The 22,306-nt window shown below is 37.1% G+C and overlaps 1 protein-coding gene across 2 annotated transcripts in view; it reads right to left on the minus strand.

Moving 5' to 3' along the window:
- Positions 1-688: 688 nt before the first annotated feature.
- Positions 689-22,306, minus strand: part of rhot1b (ras homolog family member T1) — a 33,915-nt gene continuing 12,297 nt past the window's right edge. Inside the window, exons 12-20 of one of the 2 annotated variants that reach the window (XM_007257105.4) lie at positions 22,157-22,241; positions 20,659-20,804; positions 19,674-19,774; positions 18,121-18,251; positions 17,194-17,277; positions 16,903-17,025; positions 15,168-15,370; positions 11,506-11,628; positions 689-4,371 (exon numbers count right to left, since the gene is read on the minus strand). In XM_007257105.4, the coding sequence (XP_007257167.3) occupies positions 4,254-4,371; positions 11,506-11,628; positions 15,168-15,370; positions 16,903-17,025; positions 17,194-17,277; positions 18,121-18,251; positions 19,674-19,774; positions 20,659-20,804; positions 22,157-22,241 (1,114 nt within the window). In that variant the 3' untranslated portion in view covers positions 689-4,253. The remainder of the gene's footprint in view (positions 4,372-11,505; positions 11,629-15,167; positions 15,371-16,902; positions 17,026-17,193; positions 17,278-18,120; positions 18,252-19,673; positions 19,775-20,658; positions 20,805-22,156; positions 22,242-22,306) is intronic. The other variant, XM_049479542.1, reaches the window with a different exon arrangement.

Below are 22,306 nucleotides of genomic sequence, written 5' to 3' on the forward strand. Positions count from 1 at the left end.
TATTTCCAAAACAGTAAGTTGACAGGAGTAGGAAAATCCCTTTTACGTTTCAATGGAAGTCTATGTAAAAAGTTTATTTCAGGGAATTTAGGAGAATTTATATTGGTCCAGTCATCAATAATTTTTGCCAGAATGTACAGGACAGTTTGTGTGTTCAAACTATGTAGAAGACTAAAAATGAACAAAAATGGAGACTTGTTTTTCCATTAGACAGCAGCATTATGAGCCTCCAGCATCTCTAGAGCCTCTCACTGTTTTTTTATAGTTTTAAAGAAATTGTGTATAATTTTTATTTCAGTATGAATCTGTGGAATATTTGTGAATGAATGAATTGTACTCATAAGGACTGATGGGCTCTAATGGGCTCTATCTGCATTGGGAATCTGTAGTTTACTGTAGCTTAGAGCAAATTAAAAGTATTTTTATTTAGTTTTGTACTTTTTAATTTTGTATTGCATTGTTCTCTATTCTTCTATAATCTAATGTAGATTTGATTTTGTTAATTGTATATAATTCATTGTCTAATATTCATATATGTAGCAGCTTCAGTTTTTAATTGTTCTAAAATGATTTGCTAATAAAATGAAATAAATGAAAGAAATTGAAAGTGAAAGTGTTTCATAATTATTCATATGTGCACAAAAATGCAAAATAAAGTCACTGACAAATAAAACACAGAAAACCAGTGTTTACTGTTTGCAGAGCCTGTTTAATGAAATCTTTGGAAAAGATGAAAAAATGAAGCTGTGTGGTTTCAGTGCTGTGTAGCTACACACAGAAATCCCTTTAGATAAGCTCCTGCTGGTTTCTGCTAACAGCTCTTCTGTTTCACTATTAGGATGTTGGGAAGCCCCTGAAACCTGCAGATGTTATTAAATCCCCCCAGGCAGCTAGGACTTCAGGGAACTGTGGTTTTCCCATCTCTAGTTTGAGCTACTTTGCACTGATTTAAAAGAAATTGTGTTCTTGCCCTCCCTGAATGCAGTCAGTTAATCAGTCAAGACATATTTGGTGGGATAATGCATAAATGTCAAATCAACGACTGATGGGGTATAAGCATTTAGGGTTAGTTTTCTGAAAAGCTAAACCAATAAGAGACTAGCATAGTTATACAGACTAAAGCCTATAGCCTAAGCTTTCTCCTCCTGTTACAGACAACACTGCAATGAAAAAACCTCCATTCAAAATGCTGCGTAGTCCAAAACTAGGCTTAATCCCTGCCTAGAAAACTGACCCTTAAAGTGGTGAAGTGCCTCTTTTTCACATTTCCCCCCCCAAAAAATTAATTACACATACAGAGTTTAAATCTGCTGCCTGAGCCACCTTACCACTGCATGCACTTACACGCACTTCATAATCTAATTACAGCAGAACATTTCTAACTCAATCAATGCATTTACTTATGAAATGACTAATCAGTCAAAAATCTAATTTTTGTATGTTGGAGGGGGTTCTAGATTCTATTGCAGGAAGAGGTGATGAGGTGTGTGTTACCACAGTAGCAGCAGCAGCAGCAAAAATGAAGGCTGGATTTTGGATGCCCACTGTGTGTTAGCTACATTAGCCAAGCCTCAGAGCTCCAGTGTAGAAGTATAAAATCTCCACACCAAACATGTCTTGGCTGACTGACTACTATTAAGGTTCATTTCCTTCTTATCTACAGTCCATATGCAAAAGTTTAAGCACCCCTGTTAAACAGATATTGATGTTAAATAAAGGAAAAAACAAACCCACTAAAAGCGTAAAAAAAAAAAACTTTAAATGTGTCATTTTTCTGTACATTTCAGGCACAGTGTCTGTTTATTCTTCTGAATTTCACATTCAACACTGCATATAAAATGTGCACATGCTTTAAATTATTAAAAATTGGATTAACTTTAATATGTAAAACACTGGTTGCGCACTGAAATATGCAGAAGTGTGTTTTTGTAGAGAATGGGACTCTTACAAGATTTAAAGGTTTGGGAAATATGACAATATTATCGAATTGGGAAAAATGTTGTTATACTGATTTATTAGTATTACCTGCATATTCCATTACAACTGATGTAATTAGGACTGTTTACTTCTTGAAAGGAGAACAGTAATTTTTTTTATTAAATAAACATACTATACAGGCTATGTGTATAGCAGTTATTAGCAGATACTGGTAGATTTTACTGACATACTCTTTATGTCAAAATTAAGTGAAAAGTATTGTAAAACTGTCCATTTATTTATTTTTACACCCTTTTTCTCCCCAAATAGTAAAGATAATAACCAAATCCCCATTCATATGAATTAAGATGGCAGAATAAGCGACCAAAGAATCCCACAAATGTAAGAATTTTCCATGGTCAAAGTGACGATTATCACTATATTACCATAGTCTAATGTGTAGTTTCAATGTTTTATGGCCAAATTCTTCATAACAAGCATTAAAAAGGTCGCTAGTAGTTTGTCTCAGTAGCTAACTAGCTAGCTAACTTTATGGAGCTAGCCTTAAATGGTGCAAATAGACAGCATGTGGTGCAGCATTTAAGGTGGAATGGAAAAATAAAATAAAATAAAAGCTAATCAATGCAAATTTCAGCTCCCCATCACAGGAATTAAGGAATGGACAATAATAATTAATTTCTGCACCATCTTCCTTCTTTCTGAAGACATACAACGCCCTACAGTTAGCTAGTTAACCAGCTGCTATTCTTAGCGTGGATGATTTCACCCCTACCCCCTGTAACTCTGTTCCAAGGGGAAGGGGTAAGTGGTAAGGTCAAAAGGTGAAATGGGATTGGGCCTAGTTGCTTGTATCACCCCACATTTGTCTCTTGTGGGTCTGTTTTAAGCTGTTTGTGCAGTAGTGAGTTTGTCTTTATCAGTGGGGCCGGTTAGCATGCTAGCAAGCTAACCATCGAGCCATCTACTACTTTCTTCCAAGCTTTATTTGTCTCCATATTGCCCCTGTATTTGTGCAAAAATGCATCATATAAAATGGAAAGAGCAGAAATATCAGTTGTAATCCTCTCTGCAGTGTTCAGAACCACAATGCTGGGAATACGAACGATCGAAGTTTACAGAGTAGACGCTAAGGACCTCTGACCCCTTTGTCTGTGACTGGTCTGAAGAATTTGTGTGGCCAATCGGTGAAGAATGTCACTTCACTTTGTCATAATCATTTGCAGAAAGTTAAGAAAATCAGCTCCCACCTCTTTTCAAACCGCCATTAATGCAGCATCAACTGGTTATCTAACACAATAGGAGGAAAGCGCAGTTCCCCAGCTCAGACACATCGGCTAACAGTCGCTAGTGCTAGTGCTATATGAATATATATGATATAGCATATCGCCCTGCCCTATTATAACAACAACTAAACATTCTGTCATTTAATCAGGGGTGCCCAAACCTTTATCTGAGCTAATTAGTGTTATCACTCTAGATTCTGATTTGTATTTTTTTAAACAATTCTAATCTCCCCATATGAAACACATTTCTTTAAACAGGAGCTGAACTTCTCTTTTCTCCTTTACTGCTTTACAACAAACAAGATAAGATGGGAGAAAACATAATAAACAGTTTTAAACTGAGTCGTTTCCATCCCACTAGCTAAGGAAATCAATACGTTTTCTTTTCTTTCTGTAGTTTTGCACAGAAACAAATAAATAGCCTTTTTTTTTTACACATCATATTTACAATTTGTTCATTTCTTCAAAATTGTGCAACAAGTCAGCGCAACACACTTCTCCAGCTCCTCAGTCAAAACAGGATGTGATGTAATGATGTAGAAGAAAGACAACAGAGTGTGAGAATATTTGGAAATGCAAAATAAAACAAAGTGTGTGTGTCAGAGAGGAGACAGAGAGACAGTGTGAGACAGTCTGAGTTTGCAGGCAGGAATGTCGAGAGTGAGGGTTAAAGTGATAGTTCAGACAAAAATCAATCAATCAAATGTACAGAAAAATTCACCTTCTTAGTCGACCAGCCAAGAGACGCATCTTTCACTGGAGCTATGAGGCTAATGAAGCTAACAAGCTATGGATTCTCTAACAGACTGGTTAGCCTTTCTGAGACTGTTTTAGATAACTGTTCTGTAATACAGCTCTGTTATTTAGCCTGAATTCTGTGCAGTGTTTTAGATAACAGTGTGTGAAGAAGCTCCAGTTCTGAACTGAACTGTGGGTCTTGGTTGATCGACTTTAGAGGTAAGAGAGGAACTGTGTAAATGGAAATTTGGTTCTGCAGTTTGGTGAATTAATCGCTGTACCGGTGCTGATTGATCACCGGGGTTTGAGCAGCAGGCGGTACATAGTGAATCCCAACACAGCGAACACAGCAGCCCCCAAACTGACCCTCAGCCACACAGATGAGTTCTTCAGATCCACCTGAGACATGTGCCTAAAAAGAGAGAGCGTGAAAAAGAGAGATTTAAATATGAGGTTTGTGTACACTCCTACCAAAAAGTCTAGGTCTAGAACCTTTTTGAAATCATACAGAACATAATATTTTGGGTTTTTATGGGTTCCACTATTTACTACATATACATTTTGTCACCTTACAACCACAAACTTAAAATTTTTTGTATTATATTGCCGTGGCTTACCGGAACACTCAGGGTTCCTCAGTCTAGCACTGTCGGGTGGCATTTACTTGCACTGCGGTTAGTGTTAGCCGCTAATACTAATGCTGCTACACTCAGCATTAGTGGAAATCTGGAAATTTAAGCCTACTGTAAATAAATGGAAGCACTTTCCTCACCCAAATAAGCAGTTTTCAGGAGAGAAATCTGTGTGGATTAACATCCAGTGCTTTTTTTTTTAATTACAGTTTTGTTTACTTAGCTTAGCTTTACCTAACTTAGTTAACCTACACTTTTCAGAAAAAAAAAAAAAAACACAAAAAAACATAAGGACACCCCTGTGCCTTACTAGTGTCACATAATGCGCCTAATAATCTCATGCACCTTATAGTGCGAAAAATTGGTACATAATCAAATCACAACCAGTATGGAATGAAGTGATCTTAGTAAATGAAGCAATGATGAAAAGTGGCAAAACCAATGGAAATAGTCCGAAAATCATGTTTAGTATTCGGCCTTCAGCAAACATTTTTACATTTTATAAGATTTCAGTTAAAGCATGGATTTTTTTTTGTTTTAATGCATCTCTAATCAATAATAGATAAATAAAACAACTAATAAATAATAATAAAGCAAGCAGTCTCAGTAAAGTCAAAATCCTGCAGCAAATCCTGAATTCTGAATCTAAATCCTGCATTTATCAAAACATGTAATCATTATAAGCATGTTCACATTTATTAAGAACAATAAAACCAAGAAAACAATGCAGTTACAAACAAACCAATATGGGATGAAATAATAAGGAGATATGTGGAATGAAGTAATGATCAGATGATGAATGATGAGCCACAAATGAGGAACAGAAAGATGTGTTTCCAGAAGATGCAGAGCCGGGGAAGACCGTTCTACATGACCACAATATAAAAATTCACACGAAAATCATCCACGTGTGTTATCATCCTAAATGCACGGGATGGTGCACTGCAAAAAAATCCACTGGCAAAAATAGATAAAATATATGTAAACTGAGACATGTATACTTATAAAATATCTGCCATTGGTGTAAGCACAATTTTCTCAGTAAGACTTCCCAAAATAAGACTTAAATCAAGAAAAAATGATTTTTGAAGTTTGGACACAAGAATCAGAATAACTTTACTGTTGTGCCTATTTTGAGTTCAAATGGAAATTCTAAGTAAGAATGATTAAGATCATTATAACTATATAAAAAAAACTAAAAAAAACTTACATTTACAATGCTTAATGAAAAAAATATGATTTATTGCCTTGAAATGAGATCATTTTGATTGCTAAGATTTAGATTTTGCAGTATGCACAGTCATTCCAGAGAACACAGTTTTACCACTGTTCCACAGCTCAATGCTGGGGGCCTTGATACCCCTCTAGTCCACATCAAACATTAAAAATAGTGCCAACAGAATCATGTTCATCTGCTTCAAAATGTCCTATTGTAATGGATATACTTCTCATCAGGGACTAGACGAGATCTGTGGGTGGGCATTCATGCATCAGTGTCAGCAATGGCAGCAACTTAAAATAGATGAACACATTTCTTAAAAAGGAGCGTCCACAAACATTCTGACGTATCGTACAGTTGTGGGGGAAGGATCACATGCTGCATGCTGAGGATGCGAGCAATCATGAGGAAGAATGGAGAAGTTCAGACAGGACGTTGGTAAACAGCAGGCAGAGCTGAGAAGAAAATGGAAAAAAAAAAAACACAGTTGTTCTTCTTACAGTGAAGAGAGTCAAGCCTCAGGACAGACAGACAAACACACAACCACATGCACCATACTTTTTTGTTGGACAAAGGTGAAATTTGACCTCTGCCTGTAACCCTTTTGTGCAATGAGCACACTTTGCCCAACACTGGCCACCTACTAGTGCTGGGCGGTATATCGGTTTATACGGTATAACGTGCGTCAGTTTAGATCCGGTATGCATTTTTCTCATACCGCTAGAAGCACAGCGCCGGCAAACAAGCACGCCGGGACAGCCCGCTAGATAATAACGCTAGCCAGTTAGCATAGCAAGCTAATGCAATGGAAGCTCAGCTCTGTGGAGCCGCGTACCCTATGCCGTAGCTCGACGCGCACTGTATCCCCCAGACGAGCCCTGAAACGGTCATATGTACAGAATTAATTAATCAGTAAATGATAAAAACTCCCTGAAACTCGAGGATACATGGTAAGCACTAACTATAGCCCTGTTAAAATATATTAATACTGTAACTGGAAGGATAATATTAAAGCACACTGAACTAAATGTATTTGTTAACTGGAGAAAGAAGGGAATTGTGGCTGATTTTAATTCTGTAATGCCTCTAATGGCTTAAACTCTTTATTAAAATAGTTTTGAAAAGCAAGCCGTGTTAAAATTGTTGGTGTATCTCTTTTTAAGGTCTATTCAGCTGTTTGTCTTCTAATAAAGTCTGATTTCTTCATATATTGTGTAATTGTCTGGAACAAAATAAACCCACTAGTAATCAAAGCCTTAATTTAAAGCCTTAGTGTTTTATATTATATGTAGTTACTCCTAACAGTACAGTAAGTCACAGATCTACATAAAAGCCCAGTCATAAAAAGAAATATAAATAAATAATAATAATAATAATAATAAAAATGCCGCGATATACCGTGAAACCGGCAGAATCTTGAAAAATACAGTGATATACATTTTTGGTCATACCGCCCAGCACTACCGCCTACCAAACCTGGGTACAAACCCACAACCCTGGCTTTAATAACCCAGTGCACTAACCACTGAGCCACCACTGCCTCATGGTCAGCTTTCTCATGACCAAAGCTGAATGCACATTTTTGTAAACTACACTCATGTTATGTTAATGAGTTTTTATAACCAGTAGCCCTAGCTTTTCTGAACACACCCTCAGTTGTACTATTTGAACAGGACAATGCTCATCCACATACTGCTGCTATCACAAGAGTTTGCCTTAAAAGACACAGACACCTCTTTTCCACAAACAAAGTGCTGGTGTTGGAGCCAGTGCCGGCTCCTGCACATCTTTTCTTTTGTGATGCTTGAACGACCCTCCCTTTGGCCACTCGCATTACAGATTTGCTGGTTCCAGACCAGCAAGATCGTGGGGCCAGAATGGTACTGAATTTTCTAGCCACCGGCACCATGCCGGTAGAAAAGTGCCCAGATGCTATCCCATGCAGATGCATTGCCAGACCTATCCAATTTAAAAATATGTGGGTTGCTATTGGATGTGGCATCAACACTCCACCCCTACCACACAATTTGCAGGAACTGTGTGAATATTTAATCTGCATAAAATGGATTATTGCAGGACAGCTTTAGGAACCTCAACAACTCCATCTACAAATTCATGCCAAGACATCTGAAAAGTTGCATTTCACATGCTTCACACACTGTACTTTACTTCTGTATGTGTAGCTCAATACATATGACTAGGAAATGCCCATATCTGTGTACATTTTCCATCATTTATTGTCCCTGATAATCTTTACCTTCCTTTGCAAACTGTAACGTTAGCCTTGCAAAATGTTTGTAAATCCACAACTGTCCCCCAAGTTAAAAGCCAGAACACATTTCTCTTGGCAGTTTTATAAAGTTAACAATTGAAGATCTTTGTACCCCAAAAATGTACAATAGCACAAATAAAATTCAGCCACTACCTTAATTAGCTACGCTATGTACACTAGCTAGCATGACTGGCAGCTCAACAACTATATTAGAAGTGTCTGACAGGTCTGCTCCTCTTTTTTTTGATGGAGAAGCAATGACTCAATCTGAATACCAGGACAGTGTGAGAAGTGAAGTAGGTCAGGCGATCTCATAAAAGCAATTAAAATCAGCAGATTTTTACCCCACTGAGACTGTGTGCGAGACTGCATTGGGTAATGTCTGGAGGAGAACCATACAACCGCTAAAGGAAGTGTGTTAACAGCTGTGAAGAATGCGTGAGCAGCAGCTCATTTATATCCATGGTCACCAAACAAACATTGGCTCATGATGTAAAGTACAGGCCAAAAGTTTGGACACATCTTCTTTAATGCATTTTCTTTATTTTCATGACTATTTACATTGTAGATTCTCACTGAAGGCATCAAAACTATGAATGAACACATGGAGTTTTATGTACTTAAAAAAAAAGGTGAAATAACTAAAAAAAATAAATAAATAAATTGATATTCTAGTTTCTTCAAAATAGCCACCCTTTGCTCTGATTACTGCTTTGCACACTCTTGGCATTCTCTCAATGAGCTTCAAGAGGTGGTCGCCTGAAATGGTTTTCCAACAGTCTTGAAGGAGTTCCCAGAGGTGTTTAGCATTGAATTGTCGATTAGGTTCAGGTCCGGTGACTGTGGAGGCCAGGTCATTTTTTATTAAGTACATTAAAGTCCATGTGTTTATTCATAGTTTATGATGCCTTCAGTGAGAATCTACAATGTAAATAGTCATGAAAATAAAGAAAACGCATTGAATATGAAGGTGTGTCCAAACTTGTGTGGCCTGTACTGTATATTGAGGAGGTCCACCAATATCATTTTTGAACTGATATCAATATATAAACTTTTTGAGCCATCAGGTTGTTGTGTTTCTCACAATTTGCTGTGCTGTACTCGCAAGTCCTTCAAGTGTTCATGCTACTAAATACACACAAGAACTAGGAACTCCATGCAAAACAATCTCTAAAGTGGAGAATACCCACTTGAAGTGAGTACTGAATGAGCAACTGTGCAATTTTAGAGTGTATAAATGTCTGACCATTTTTATACTAAAATATGAACTAACTCCCTCAACACAAAACAATATCAAATGTTTCAGTACCAAAGATATAACTTTTTGTTTTTTTAAACACTAGTTATAAGCCTTTCAAAAGTGCTCTAACTCCAGATGAAGAATCTACACATTCATAATTTAAAGCTTACTTTTTCTATCTTGACAAACATCCACAAAAGTAACTTGACCTAAACAGCAAGGCAACAGGAGGAATGAGGAAGGTCAGGTGATGTTATACACAAAAGGCATCTAAATGAATCATCCTCACACTCTAGTCATCAACATCAGTCTGACTGACATTCAGTTATTCGAAACAAGGCAGTACAGTCATCCAAAATGACCAACAAAATTAAAACAGCTCTAGCTTTTCAGGAACTATATTAGGTAATTACACCCAGTCCTGCATGAATGCTATAAAATAATGCAGATAAGTACTGAAACACAGCACTATGGGCAGCAGTTGGGCTGTGTGACATCAGACGTCACAGTTTATTGCTGAATGCCAAATGTTGTATATACATATCCTTACCCAAGATATCAGATGATTGTAGTCCACACACAACCCAAAGGTACTAAATGTCTCACTGATGTGTCTTATAAGAATAACTAGGCTAGCTTTGTGCACCACATTTAAGGCTTGGTCAGGGCATGTGAAATCTGTTCTCTCTCTGTTTGGTTTGGGTTCACACAGGCATAAACTTAAATGCAACAAAATGCGCACCAGTAAACCACGCGAGCACCCTGTGTCCTCTGGAGGTGCGCGGCCGTTAGTAGTAAATGCTGCACATGCAGCGTTCAGTGTGAAACTGCTTAGCCTGGACAGCAGAGACAGCATTTGTTCATAGTTGTGGTAATTAGCCTTATCTGGCTAACATACCAGATTAAACTGTGCATTATCAGTAATTCATCTCAAATTAAAGGAGTATGTTTCAACTGGACCAAATAAATAGTCTTGGTGGGAAAACATACTTAGTTCAAAACGGGTCCAAATGCAGCCAATGCAGCTACATATTCAGGTACCCAAAATAAGGGCTAGTAAAGGAACTTGCAGCTTAGATATGGCAATGGCAACTACACTGTGGGCTTACACTGGACCAACATCTATAATTAAAGCATCTATATTTAGAGTTTAGTTGTTCAAATTCTGTTGTTGACAATTGAAAATTGTATTAAAAATTGCATTATATGGCGCACTAAAAATCCTTTAAATTTCCCACAAATCGTCAGTGCGTCTTTTAATCCAGTGTGCCTTATGTATGAATTTTACCAGTCAGGTTGTAAGGAGCAGTAAACCCACTTTGCTGAAGTACATCAATATAAAAGAGTTTCGATGTGTTTTTTCAGCACGGGGATGGAGTAGCATTAGCATTAGCTGCTAACCATTATTTCCCCGTTCAGAGGTGAGTATTATTGGCCTGTAACCTGCTGCTAACCCTGGCTAGCACTGCTGGAGCAGCATTAGCTGCTAACCCTACCAGCTCCTTCACCGTTTAGAGATGAGTAAACTGGCGTGTAGCGTGTGCGTTTACTGTGTTAAAACAAGCTATGTGGGACGAATCGCTAGCTAATATCACCCTGGCTTACCGAAACACTCAGGGTTTCTCAGTACAGCGCTGTCAGTCAGCATTTGCTGCTAGCTGTTAGCCGCTAATGCTCCAACCTAAGTGCTGGAGAAATTCAGGAATCTAAGCTTACTGTAAATAAACAGAAACACTTTACTCATCCAAATAAACAGTTTTCAGGAGAGAAATCTGTGTAGATTAACATCCAGTGCTCGTTTGACTTTAAAAGAAAGTATTTTTTTATTGCAGTTTTGTTTACTTAGCTTAGCTTTACTTAACTTAGTTAGCTACACTTGACTCATTTGCTGGATGACCTTCCTGTCCATTTGTCATTTTGAGAACAATTTACATAAGAAGGAAGGAAAGAACAAAAGTAGAACTTGTGAACTGAGTACGAAAAGGATGACCGAAACAGAGCAAAACTGAAAACTTCTACCTAAACGATAACGGACCCAATCATTACGGAAATGAAGCACAATGAACACAAAGAAGAAAGAAGCAGAAAAGTGAACACATGCTGGGATAAGCAATAAAAGGATGGATGGAAGGATGGAAGTATGGTTGTGTAAGAAAGTGAGGAAGTTCAGATAGAAGAGGGACCTGCTGGAGATGGCCGTGTAGAGTTTTGCTTTAACCGTGTGAAGCAGCTCCGAGTTGAGGATATTCTGACAGAGGCAGAAGGTGCATCTGTTACAAGTACACATACAGCGCAGACGAGCGTGACTGCAGAAAAAAACAACACACACACAGAGTCAGACCGCAGTTTCTTGGTGCTGAGGTTTCCTCAGGAACTTCACAGTAAAACACCAACATCTCAAAGACTGTGAATAAAACAGATAGATATGCAGATAGTGAAGATTAACTGAGATAAAACAGTTGCTGTAGTTTACAGGTAGAGATTATCTGCAGACATGATGTTTTAATCATGGCCATTATTATTGGTATGAATCTTTAGGCACCTTACGATCAGATTACGATTATGATTCTACAATGAGGTCTACAATGCGATTATTAAACAATTAGCGATACTTCTTGATGCATCTTTTTCTTCTATATAGGATTTCTTTTTCCTCATTGCATGAATACTTGGTACTTTTACAGTAAAGTATCTGTAATGATCCATAATGAATCCCACTGTTTAATATGCTCTTTCACACTACTTCTATTTACTTAAAAAAGCATGTTTTTTTTTATTAATCAAATAATTAATACACTTATATAGGATCAATGTAGTTTTGCTAAAGGTTATGGAAGTTTCAGCCTCAATATTAAAATAGCTACAACGAAAGCAGAACCGTAGAGTGATTATTATAGTGATTATTATGTTGTGGCTGACCAGTGTAATGTGTATATGGAGCTGGTTTTATTGTTGTGGCTAATCTGTGTTTGATCTGTTATGAATTGCTCTGTAGTATTATGCAAAGTATGCAATAGAAAGTTACATACTTGAATTGGCTTTGTAATGATTATATGCACAGAGTGGCTTACCTGATATTTAAGTGCTAAATGTCAATTATTTTCTTTAAAAAAAAAAAAAAAAAGTAATAATAGTAATAATAATACCACAAGAATAAGCACAGTGAGTGTTTATGTAATGTCTCTTTTAAATCATACCACTGTGAGTGTAGTCATGTGACTCTCCTGCTTGCAACAAAGAAAAATGCTGTGTCCAAAGTCCATTACATTTAATCAAGGTAAAATCATGATATTGATTTGCTTTTAAAAATCTTGCAGCACTGACATAAAATATCACCAGGCTCTTACCAATACACAACCCTTATCATGCCCACAGTGCTGGACCATCCTCTGTAGATGAAGAGCTGAAAAGAGTCCTTGCTTTGTGAAGTTAAAATTAAAATCAAGATTAAGAGTTTTAAATCATATACAGTTACACTAAACAGATTAATTCTTATTTTGCTAATTCTCCACAAACATGCAACTGAGACAGGTTAAAAACAATGTAAAAAATGTATCTATTTATTAATCAATGCTCTAAGCCAGGGGTGTTAAACCATTACATTACATTTACATTACATTACATTTGGCAGACGCTTTTGTCCAAAGCGACTTACAATAATGAAGTACAAAAGTAATAGGAATTAAGATAACCCATTTTTAGATAGGGCTTAAAGGAGGTCAAAGGGAAATAAGGGATAGAGAAGTGAAGTAGGGGAAGAAGGAAATGGGGTTAGAAGTAGTTAGTGTGTTAGAGGTGTTAGGAGAGTAAGTGCTCTTTGAAGAGCTCTGTCTTCAGGAGTCTCTTAAAGATAGCGAGAGATTCTCCTGATCTGGTAGTGGAAGGTAGTTTGTTCCACCATTGGGGAACTCTGTATGAGAACAGTCTGGATTGCTTTGTGTGAATGTTTGGCAAAGCGAGGTGACGTTCATTGGAGGAGCGCAGCGGCCGGGAGGTAGCGTAAGCCTTCAGGAGTGAGTGCAGGTAGGAAGGAGCGGTTCTGTCATCACCTTGTAGGCGATTGTAAGAGTTTTGAATTTGATGCGAGCATCAACTGGTAGCCAATGGAGCTCAATGAGCAGCGGGGTGACATCATGGATCCATTCTGGATCATCTGGAGTGGTTTTACTACACAGGCCGGGAGGCCTGTTAGCAGGGCATTGCAGTAGTCGAGGTGAGATGACGACCGCTTGCACCAGGGGTTGGGTGGCCTGTTGCGTCAGAAACTGTCTAATTTTCCTGATGTTATAAAGCGCGAAGTGGCAGGATCGAGCAACTGAGGCCACATGGTGCGTGAAGTAGAGCTGGTCATCAACCATAACACCCAGGTTCCTAGCAACCTTTGTCGGTGAGAGAGAGAGAGAGAGTCGATGCTTATAGAGAGGTTAAACCAGTCCACACTGGGATAATATGGTTTCTAGTTTTCATTCATTCAGGAGCTCACCTGACTCTACGTGTTTAATTAGCTGGTCAGTCTTTAAACAACTAATCACATGAGCCTCTATTTGACTGGAATAAAAACCTGGAGCCACACCAGCTCCTTGCAGACAGGTTTAATACCCCTGTACTGAGCATTAGGCTGTATTTCATGGTCACAGGTCATCTCATAAAAGGCAAATGTAGAAAAAAAACTGACCAACTCATTTAATCATACCAGCCATTTAATAATACTTCCAACATTTCAATCACTATGTTTTTTCTCAGGCAACACCCCATTTAAAACATCTGGAATCAAGAGGAAGATGGAAGGCAACAAGCCATTAAACAAAGCTGAACTGCTTACATTCTTGGGCCAGAAGTGGCACAAGGTCACCCAAAAGCAGTGTGAAAGACTGGTGGAGAAAATGCCAAAACGCATAAAAGCTGTGATTAAAAATCAGGGTTATTCCACCAAATATTGATTTCTGAACTCTCCAAACATTTCATTTTCTGCATAAATGATCTAAATGACATAGTTCTATAGTTTCTAAAATAAAACAATGTTTTGTTTTATATATATTCTATACATTTCTGATTTTATATACTGGTTTGGTAAATGTTAAACGAGAGTCAAAAGTCAAAGCAATTTGAGCCCCACGTTATACAGCAGTTACATTTTATATAACTGCTACTGTTAATACTTTGTTCAGTTGTTGTATTAAATATAAACTGGTAGGTAATAAAGAGTGCTGTTTAACTGGGTTCATCTTAGCACAGGTTGCTTAGCTTTCTTTACTCTTCTGGTTGGGTTAGTGTAGTAGAGAACAACACAGCTTTTACCATGGTAGACTAGGAACATGAACAATAATGTCAGTTTACACCAATAAGATTATATTTATATATTTATACATACATACATACATACATATATATATATATATGTATATATATATATATATATATATATATATATATTTTTTTTTTTTTTATAATTTTTTTTTTTTATAAACTAAAATTAAGCTAATCTTTATTTAGCTTGGATCAGTTTCATCTGACTCAGATGCACCTTGAACAGTTTTGGCTTCTCTGGTTCTTTGAAAAGTGATGCTTTTACAAAACTACTAAACCCTGACCGACCTGACCAGCTGCCCACAGAGGAACTGAAGCCAGACAGATCAGAGGTGAAACACTTGTGTATGCACGTACACATCACTGTTACTTTTATATGAATTAAGGAAAGTCCCTTCAAAAAGGTCTTTTTGGGGGTTGATTTTAAGACTTGAAAAAAGCCAGACATCCTTAAATAATTGATCAAAAGTCTATGAAGAACTGTATAAAAGTTTGTGCGTGTGTGTGTGTGTGTTTGTGTGTGTACATAAATACTCACGGGTATGTGGCCATGGTGGCGAGCTTGATGAAGATGTCTTTGCTTGGGGTCCCGGCGGTGCTGCAGGTGAAGCTCTGAGGAGGGGGCAGTCGGTGGGTCCTGCAGAAGTCCAGGGGGCTCGGACTGAACTGCTGCCGAACCTCTGGCAGATCCGCCTTTGCTGCAACCAGCATACATGGAACCTTACTGTCCACCAAGTACTCCTGCAGAACCAATAAAGAACATATGCAATATTCTGTAACAGAGTACACAGTATATACAGCTCTAACATAATCAAGAGGAAGATGGATGATCACAAGCCATCAGACCAAGCTGAACTGCTTGGATTTTTGCACCAGGAGTGGCATAAAGTTATTCAAAAACATTGTGTAAAACTGGTGGAGGAGAACATGCAAAGATACATGAAAACTGTGATTAAAAACCAGAGTTATTCCACCAATTATTGATTTCTGAACTCTTAAAATTTTATGAATCTGAACTTGTTTTCTTTGCATTATTTGAGGTCTGAAAGCTCTGCATTTTTTTCATTATTTCAGCCATTTCTCTTTTTCTGCCAATAAATGCTCTAAATGCTCTACATGTCCATAGTTTATAGAAAAAAAAACAATGTTCATTTCACTCAAACATATACCTATAAATAGCAAAATCAGAGAAACTGATTCAGAAACTGGTCTTTTTTTAGAGCAGTATATGTTTTAATTTGTAATGTTTAACCTTATTTTTCCACTTATCACTTTAAACAATATCAGCACATTTACATAAAATAATCAAACTTTTTAGGATTTCTAAACATTTTAAAGATTCCAATTATTCTTAACAGTAAAATATATATATATCTTTAAAAGGGTAATAATTTTTATTATGCCATTAAATTATCATTGCATATTACTACTACTACTAAACAAAAACATCAAAAGTACTTACATTCATTACTCAGGTAGAAGTATAGATAAAAGGGTTTAAAATACTTCTGTAAAAGCTGAAGTATTAACTTGAGCTTTTTACTTCAGTAAAAGTGCAACAATACTGCTTTCAAAACTACTTAAAGTATAAAAGTAAAAGTAGTGTAAAAGGGGGAAATGGCCATTAAGGACAAAGAAAAACTTTGGCTGCACCCTCGGAGCCTATCAAGTTCTTTTGAGTCCCTGCTACGAATCATCCTCATTCTAGGTTACATATGTCTTGCTGGAATGTGACATGGCCTGTGTGTGCAGGTGTGATGGATTGTGTATAAACTAATAGGGTTTTGGAATGATTTATGTTAATACTTTTCATCCAACCACAATCAAACTCACTCTGTATGGATGGAGAGATTTATTTGGATAAGGTTGAATAAAAACAAGCTAAAATGATTAACAAGGTTTTTTTTTTAATGTAAGGAGTAGATAGTACAGATAATTGTGTGAAAATGTAAGAAAGTAAAGTATTTGTACTTCATTTCGTGACACCTCTGATTACTACTGCTAATAATAACAATAATAAAAACAATGCACTGAATATTTTTTAATAATAGTAATAGTAACATTTAGAAATTTACATTTGTTAAGTTTAAAAATGTTTTTTTTTTACTTCACCAAATAAAAGTACAATTACTACTATTAATAAAAAATATTAATACATGCTTAAATAAATACATTTTCAAAATAAATGAAATAACATGTTATTTCATAAATGTGTGACAACAACCCACTTGACCACCATACTAGAAACTGTTATGAGAGAACACTGAACACACCTTAAAGATCTGAGCACAGTACTCGAACGAGCATGGGTTACTGACATCATAAATCAGACACACCACATCACAGGACAGATCCGACTCAGACAGGAAGTCATAATCTGGGAAGACTTCATGAAGCTGTGGAGAAAAGAACATCAAAATGTAGCCCTCTTAACCTTTTATAGTCTGTCTGTAGGTCCACAGTCTCATACCTACAGAACTGAGCACAGTTTCACATTGTATTTGAATAATTCGGTCTTTAATAAATAATAAGATACATTATATATAAAAATACATTAATCTCACCAGCAGGTACTTCTCCTGGCCGTACACGTGGGCGGTGCTTATAGAGTAATATGACTTATGTTCTTCTTTAACCATCCTCTGATGCTGTGGGAACACAAACACTCAATAAACAACATGAGAGCAAAAAACGGAGTCATACAGTTATACAGTTTCCATTTGTTTAGGCCACTTTATGAGAAACAGCTACCTTGTGCATCCACTCACTGGCCACTTTATTAAAAACACATACCCTGTGCTTCCACGCACTGGCCACTTTATCACTTTATTAGAAGCACATACCCTGTGTTTCCACGCACTGGCCACTTTATTAGAAACCCCTACTTTGTGCTTCCACTCACTGGCCACTTTATAAGAAACACTCTACCTTGTGCTTTCAATAACTGGCCACTTCATTAGAAACACTCTGCCTTGTGCTTTCAATAACTGGCCACTTTATTAGAAACACCCTACCTTGTGCTTTCACTCACTGGCCACTTTATTAGAAACACTACCTAGTGCTTTCACTCACTGGCCATTTTATTAGAAACCCCCTACTTTGTGCTTCCACTCACTGGCTACTTTATTAGAAACCCCTACCTTATGCTTTCACACAATGGACACTTTATTAGAAACCCCTACCTTGAGCTTCCACTCACTGGCCACTTTATAAGAAACACTCTACCTTGTGCTCCCCTTCAAGGGCCACGTTAGTAGAAACACCTACTTTGTGATTCCACTTACTGGCCACTTTATTAGAAACGCCTCCCTTGTGCTTTCACTCACTGGCCACTTTATTAGAAACACCTAGCCTGTGCTTCACCTCACTGGCCACTGTATATAAGAAACACCTAATTTATTGGTCACATCAGTAGACACAACCACTTCATACTTTCACAGTGTGTGTGTGTGTGTGTGTGTATGCGTTCAAGTGTGTGTGTATTCTCTCACCATGAGGTTGTGTCCGAGAAAGGCCTGCAGGAATCCACTCTTTCCACTTCCAGGACCCCCGAAGACTTTACAGAGAAACACACTTCGCTGGGTTTGCTTCTTCTGTAGATCCAGTCTTTTTTCTCGTGTCACTGAGAGCAACACACAAACAACACACACAGACACAAACACACAGATTACGGTCACTCAATGTCTACACTCCTTTAGAGCAAATTCCATTTTTATTAACTTATTTCTTTCTCTAATAATACATTAATCCATTAATCACTAGTATAACAACTTTCACACTGGTCCTAGAGCTCCACCATATGGATATAACACATATCAGCACTGCATCTGCCCAAACTAGGGATGCACAAGTATTTGGTGTATTTCTGTGTTAGATGTAAGTAGCGCTGGGTGGAATGACCAACAATGTATATCACTGTATTTTTAAGATGGTTTTGCAGTATATTACTTTTTTTTTATTTTTGTATTGTTATTATTATTTATTTAGTGTAGTTTTTTTTTGCATGACTGGGCTGTAATATAGGTTACTTACTGTACTTTTAGGAGTTCATTTAATATAAAACTCTAAGGCTTTAAATGAGGTCTTTAATTGGTATAAGGTTTAAACTAAATCACACAATATATGAAGGAATCATACTTTATTAACAGAAAAACAGCTGAAAAATGTAAAACAATAGACATTAAAAAGTGATATGCCAATAACCTTAACACAGCTTCCTTATTAAAACTAAATATTTTAAATAGTTCCATAAACACTATAAATGGACCTAAAATACTCAAAATTCTTTAAAGGATTCTAAGACATTAAAAGTAAGTTTAAAACTATCAGCAGATAAAAGGGCCCCCACTACAAAGTGAAGAAAAACATTGTATTGTGATTTGTTATCATGTCTGCTGGGATGTTAAAATCATTCTGCATTTAAGAGTTGTTGTTGTTTTGTAATTTTCCCTGTCTTTAAAAGTTTAAAACTTTGTCTATTCAATTTATACAATTGTGAAAAAAGTGCTTAAATACACGGCCTGCCAAAAAATCACCACCAAAAAAAAATGTTACACTCTAATATTTTATTGGACGGTCTTTAGCTTTTTTTTTTTTTTTTTACCAACATCTTGCACTAATGATGGTAAAGTCTGTCCGCTGCACAAAGTCTTCTCCAGCAAATCCCAAAGATTCTCAATGAGGTTAAGGTGGTGAACAATCCATGTGTGAAAATGATGATCTCATGCTCTCTAAACCACTTTTTCACAATTCCAGCCCCATGAATCCTGATATTGTCATCTTGGAAAATGTCTGTGTCATCAGGGAAGAAAAAATCCACTGATGGAATAACCTGGTCTATATTCAGTATATTCAGGTAGTCAGCTGACCTCATTCTTTCAGCACATACTGTTGCTGAACCTAGACCTGACCAACTGAAGCATCAACACCACATCATTTGCTTAGTTAAATACAGGTGGTGACTTTTTTTGGCCAGGCAGTGTAAATGAAAATCTGCAAACAAGCATGTCTGGTGTGAGACTTTTATTAATTTCAAAAAGCTTACCTGTGATAGCAGCAGCCTGAGACTCCTGCTCGGCGATGATGGAATAACCAAGGTAACCCAAGTACTCCAGACACCGCTGGACATCTAGATATGTTGTCAACCTGTGCACACACACACACACACACACACACAAAATGTGCACAATGTCTGATAACGAATGCTTACTGTGCGTTTCCACTCACTGACCACTTATCATCATATCATCTCTGTTTAGTGAAGAACGTGTATTTTCAAAAAAGCAACTGGAAGTCAATGTAAAAAGAGTTTATTTCAGGTAATTTTAGAGAATTTCTATTGGTCCATTCATCTAGACCAGGGGTGTCCAAACTACGGCCCACGGGCCATTTGCGGCACATTACTTTTTTGGAGCGGCCCGCGAGGTATTTTAGAAATAGAATGAAAGTTGGCCCGCTGTTAAGCAGGTTTTTATAATGTGAGATTCAAAGTTTGAAAGCTAGGTGTCAGAAACAGGCCAAAGAGTCTAAAAGCGGAGAGGCTGCGCAGTTTTAGAGCAGAAAATCGACCCAAAGAGTCTTAAAGTGGAGAGGCTGCGCAGTTGCAGCGCAGAAAAACAGGCCAAAGTCTAAAGCGTCTAAAAGTTGCCGTAATTAAGGGGTTTAATATTAAGAGACATCATGAAATGAAACATCAATTTGAAAAATCTTAGTTTACACAACACTGTCAAAGATAGTAAGTCAAGTAAAATGGTGTGTAAATAAAAATAATCAGGAAAATGTATTATTTAAAGTAGTATATTTCATTAGTTGTTTTATTACAGAGTCTGTGGCCCATGACATCAAATATATTTCTCCTTCTGGCCCCCAACAAAAAAACTTTGGACACCCCTGATCAAGACATTTTGAAAAACAGCAAGAAACTGTTTCTAGTCAACTAAAACCTGACAAAAAATGGAGATACTTGTTTTTCATTGGACAGAGATGATGTACACCTAACCACTGGACAAAATAAAAAACTGTAAACTCACGTCCACTGTGAGAGGAAGCCCTGGTAGGTGATCCAGCCGTGGTCATTGGTACACACTGTGTTGTTGACATCAGGGCCCCAGGGCATGTAGGGAAAAACATCAAATAGATCCTTCAGCTCCTCCGGGGACAAGGCACAGTCTCTGTCCTGAAACACAATAAATACAGACACACATACAGACTTCAGAGCTCAGGCTGAGCCGCAGTGGAGACTGCTCACACCACACAGCAAAAAATATCACATCACAAAATATCTGGGGCAGGCAGAAGAGTGCTGGAATGTGTTCAGTGACTGTGACCGCATTAAAGAGAGACTGTAATTACATTACATAGAGATTTGTATTATATAAAAGTGAATTTCTGTAAAAAAGAAGAAATACTGTAGATCAAGAGCTAGATTAATTCGGACACCATTTTAAAGCAACATTACCTGTTCAGTGTACCTTAAAATGACATGCAAAATCATGTTAATGGCACTGAAAGGGCAATTCAATGTTTTTGCGTTGAATCTACACATAGATTCAAAGATATAAATGTCTTTGTTAATTTCCACTCTGAGCCAGAACTCTGCAGCTACACAAAATAACTTTGGTGGAGCTGCAAAATGTGAGTCATATTAGTGTAAGATCCTGTAATATTATGCATCACTACCGCGCAGTCCAATAATTAATATTAAAAAAAAAAAAAAAACTTATGTCTTAATATGTCTTGGTGTGGACCCACTCTCATCCTAGCACTAACATTTATATATAAAAAAAAATGAAGGAAAAAAAACACCACCACAATAATGTCTGGATAATAGCAGTCCTGTGGCCTTTGGCTTTCTACCGACATTATTTGGTCGATTTATAAGGAAACAGCTAAAATGTACTCTAACAAGTACAGCTCTAGAAAAAAATGAGAGTTTCTTTGATCACAAGCCATTCAACCAAGCTGAACTGCTTGGTTTTTGCACCAGGAGTGGCATAAATTTATCCAAAAGCAGTGTGTAAGACTGGTGGAGGAGAACATGCCAAGATGGATGAAAACTGTGATTAAAAAACAGGGTTATTCCATCCAATATTGATTTCTGAAGTCTTAAAACTTTATGAAAATTAACTTGTTTTCTTTGCATTAAGTCTGAGGTCTGAAAGCTCTGCATCTTTTTTTGTTATTTCAGCCATTTCTCATTTTCTGCAAATAAAAGCTCTAAATGACAATATTTTTCTTTGAAATTTATGACAATATTTTTCTTTAAAATTTGGGAGAAATATTGTCTGTAGTTTATAGAATAAAACAACAAGGTTCATTTTACTCAAACATATACCTATAAATAGCAAAATCAGAGAAACGGATTCATTCCTAATTAATTAGTAGGAGAGTAGGACTAAAATCAGAATACATAAACAGGACACTTTGAGAATTTGCGAATGTGTGTGTTAAGTAAGAGAGTACACAATCTGTAACCACTGTATAAACCCTGACAGAAGTGTTCAGATCTGTACAGCAGCCCACAGGTACCTTGTCATGTTTATCGAAGACGCTCTGCAGGAAGAGCGAGGCGTTGTGATTGAGCTCCGTGCTGCAGTCGGGAGGTATTTTTAACCTGCAGGAACACAAACACGAGAGATTAGCAGATTAGATTAGAGTAGCTGGATTAATAGCTGGATT

The sequence above is a fragment of the Astyanax mexicanus genome, chromosome 5 (genome assembly GCF_023375975.1).
Source record: "Astyanax mexicanus isolate ESR-SI-001 chromosome 5, AstMex3_surface, whole genome shotgun sequence".
Lineage (NCBI taxonomy): Eukaryota > Metazoa > Chordata > Actinopteri > Characiformes > Acestrorhamphidae > Astyanax > Astyanax mexicanus.